At 32.6% G+C, this 3,273-nt stretch overlaps 1 protein-coding gene across 1 annotated transcript; it reads left to right on the top strand.

Moving 5' to 3' along the window:
* Window positions 1-509: 509 nt before the first annotated feature.
* On the top strand, window positions 510-1,223 carry HELRODRAFT_171876 (hypothetical protein; the record flags this gene model as incomplete). The annotated part of the gene is made up of 1 exon (XM_009018560.1): window positions 510-1,223. The coding sequence occupies one exon, from the start codon at window positions 510-512 to the stop codon at window positions 1,221-1,223; it is 714 nt and encodes a 237-aa protein (XP_009016808.1).
* Between the last annotated feature and the right edge of the window lie 2,050 nt (window positions 1,224-3,273).

The raw sequence follows: 3,273 nt of genomic DNA, 5'->3' as shown, positions 1-3,273 counted from the left end.
ATATATATATATATACAACTATATATATATATATATATATATATTATATATATATATATATATATATATTATATATATATATATATATATATTATATATATATATAGTGAGTCTACTTGAATCCACCACAAGTTCGTGAGTATATAAAGGGTGAGAATTTCTGACCTGCTCCCCATGTACGGTTGGCCAGTTGGAATACATCAAGTGCACCATCTCTCACCACGAACATCTAAGTCGTTCTAGGCTAGACGCGTTTCGTTCCTTGTGGCACTCATCGGTGGCTCGAGTTTAAACAGCAACTGATTGCAATTTCTATGTCAGTTGACAATATTGCAAACTAGGGTGTTTTGAAGTAGTTCACAGAAACACAAAAACATTAATAACAACAACCACAACAGCAACAACTACTACAGCCAGGACTACAACAGCAGCAACATCTGAAGCAACAACTACAGCAACAACAACAATGATATAAAAAAGGTTGCATCAAACCCAAATCTTCTTGTTGTATGGATTCCTCCATATCTTCAATCTTTAGCGGGTTTCAATATAAAGCTTACTGCAAACACAACAATCAACCCAACAACAACAACTTCAAGAACATTGGCAACATCAGCAACAACATCAATAACAACAACAACAACAACAACAACAACATTAGCAACAACAACATTAATAACAGCATCAACAACAATAACACTGGCAGCAGCGACAACAACACATTTGACATCAAAAACATACAGACCAATAGCAACACCAACGTTAACAACAGTATCAGAAATAATACAAATAACAACAACAACAAATACGACATTAAAAACATCAACTACATTAACTACGACACCGACAACATCAGCAACAATCTAAATGTAGGGAAGCACAAGTTAAAGTTTAAACAAAGCTCGCAAGAAAGATACACTCACAATGATGCAAACGATGATAGATTCTATAATAAGTGTGACAGCAACGATGGTGTCCGTGACATTAAAGTCACCGATAATAACATCAACACGAATTTGAAAACAAAAATTGAGGACAACAACAGCAACAGAAATTGTAAAAACATTATCAACCACTGCCTTAGAGTAAAAGTCAAATACAACAACATCAGCAGCAACATCAGCAATAACAACAACAACAACAACATGGATAACATTAAAAACATAATTACGTCATCAAAACAAAGATTTATGGTTAAAATTTGTGTTGTGAAACTAATTTAATTATAAATTCACGGTATATAAGAAAGCGCGCAAATGCTAAGCAATCAGTCAGTCAATGACTTAACCGATAATCAATAAATAAATTGATAAATCACATAACTGATCAATCAATTTATCAATCAATTAAACAACGAATGAATCAACAACCACTCAATCAATTAATCAATCAAACAATAAATGAATCAATCAAATAATCAAACAATAAATGAATCAACCAATCAATCAGTCAGTCAAACAATGAATGAATTAACCAATCAATCAATCAACCAATCAACCAATCAAACAATCAAGCAAGCAATCAAACAATCAATAACTGACAGGACTACCTGAGAATAAAAAAGAACAGAGAGGCAAGACTAAGTTAGAAAGTTAAATTCAATTTTTTTCCATCCACATTCTACAAAATAATTTTCTGAATGATTTAAAAAAACTAACCACAATATTAACAAAATCACTTATAAAAAGTGTAAAATACAAGGTAGCTCAGATAGCAAAAGCACCACTCTTTGCGTCAATGTCGCTTTGACTGAGTTCGAATGCTGTCTATGCAAGCGTTTTTTCATGTGTTATATATAGTAAACATGTTATAATGTAATTATGATATGATATAATATACTAAAAATGTTATAATGCAACCATTTTGAATGAATAAATTAATCTGATTGCGTGTTTGAAAGTGAAGTGGAAGAAGCGCAAAAAACGCCAGGACATCAGCCTGCTTGTCAACGACATTCGCCACAAATATTTTCCAGAAGTTTTGATAGACAATGAGCAACAACAACAACTGCAACATCAACCGCAACCGCAACCGCAACAACTACTAACGTCACGGCAACTACTGCTTTCGCCACAACAAAAACTACTGCAGCCACAAAAACGACTACCACCACTACCACAACATCATCAACAACAGCAACCAAAACAACAAAATCAGCAATTTTCACAGCATAATCAACAACAACAACTACTACTACTACAACACCAGCTACAACAAAATCAGTCAGAAAAACTTAATCAACAAAAAATTTTAAATCAACAGATGCAGCAACAACACCACAACCAACAGCACCACAACCAACAACAGCAACAACATCATCAACAACAACAACGCGTTCAAAGATACAAGAAACAACTGATAAAATCACGTCATAATCATCAAATGCTTCATCATCATCATCCTCATTCTTATCATCATCATACTCCTTCCAATCATAATTATCATCATTATCACCATTCACAATTACAACTAATACTACCCAAACAACATAAACAACAACAACAACACGAACAACAACACGAACAACAACACGAACAACAATATGATTACACGGTCGATTTAACTGATAATGAAATTGATAATCCAGACGATATCGAAGATGACGATGATACTACCGGTGATAATGATAAGACTGAAGAGAATGATAATGATGACGATGACGACGACGATGATGAAACAATTGACGTTGTAGAATTGTAATTTGGATTGAAAATGAAGTAGACTCTCATCACATTCATCCTCATCAATTATATTGTTACATCCATATTCCGTCAAAATAAACATCATCACAAACAAAAATGAACAAAAATCATTAACATTAATAATAACAACAATAACAACAATATTAACACCAATGTAATCATCAACGACAACAACAACAAATTTGCCGACGACAACAGCAACTTCATCAAGAAAAACATCAACAACAACATCAACAACAGCAACATCCACAATAACAATCAACTACAACAACAATAACATCAACTACAACATCAACGACAACATCAACAGCAACAAAATTGTGGACATCTTTCACATTTTGAGCTTTTCAAAAATAAAATAAACTTATAAAAAAGAATGATGTAAAACATAACTGCTCCTGATAAAAATGTTTGTGTTGAAAATAATAATAATAGGATAATTAGGATAATTAATTATTTATTTATAAACATATCAAAAAACACACAAACACACATACAGAAACAAACACACACAAACAGACACTCCTATACTTCTCATAGTGCATCCCTTCCACATGTGACATAAAATAGA

This window comes from Helobdella robusta (assembly GCF_000326865.2).
Source record: "Helobdella robusta unplaced genomic scaffold HELROscaffold_22, whole genome shotgun sequence".
Taxonomy (NCBI): domain Eukaryota; kingdom Metazoa; phylum Annelida; class Clitellata; order Rhynchobdellida; family Glossiphoniidae; genus Helobdella; species Helobdella robusta.
Note: the sequence above shows the minus strand (reverse complement) of the source record. Positions and strands in the feature narration are given on the sequence as shown.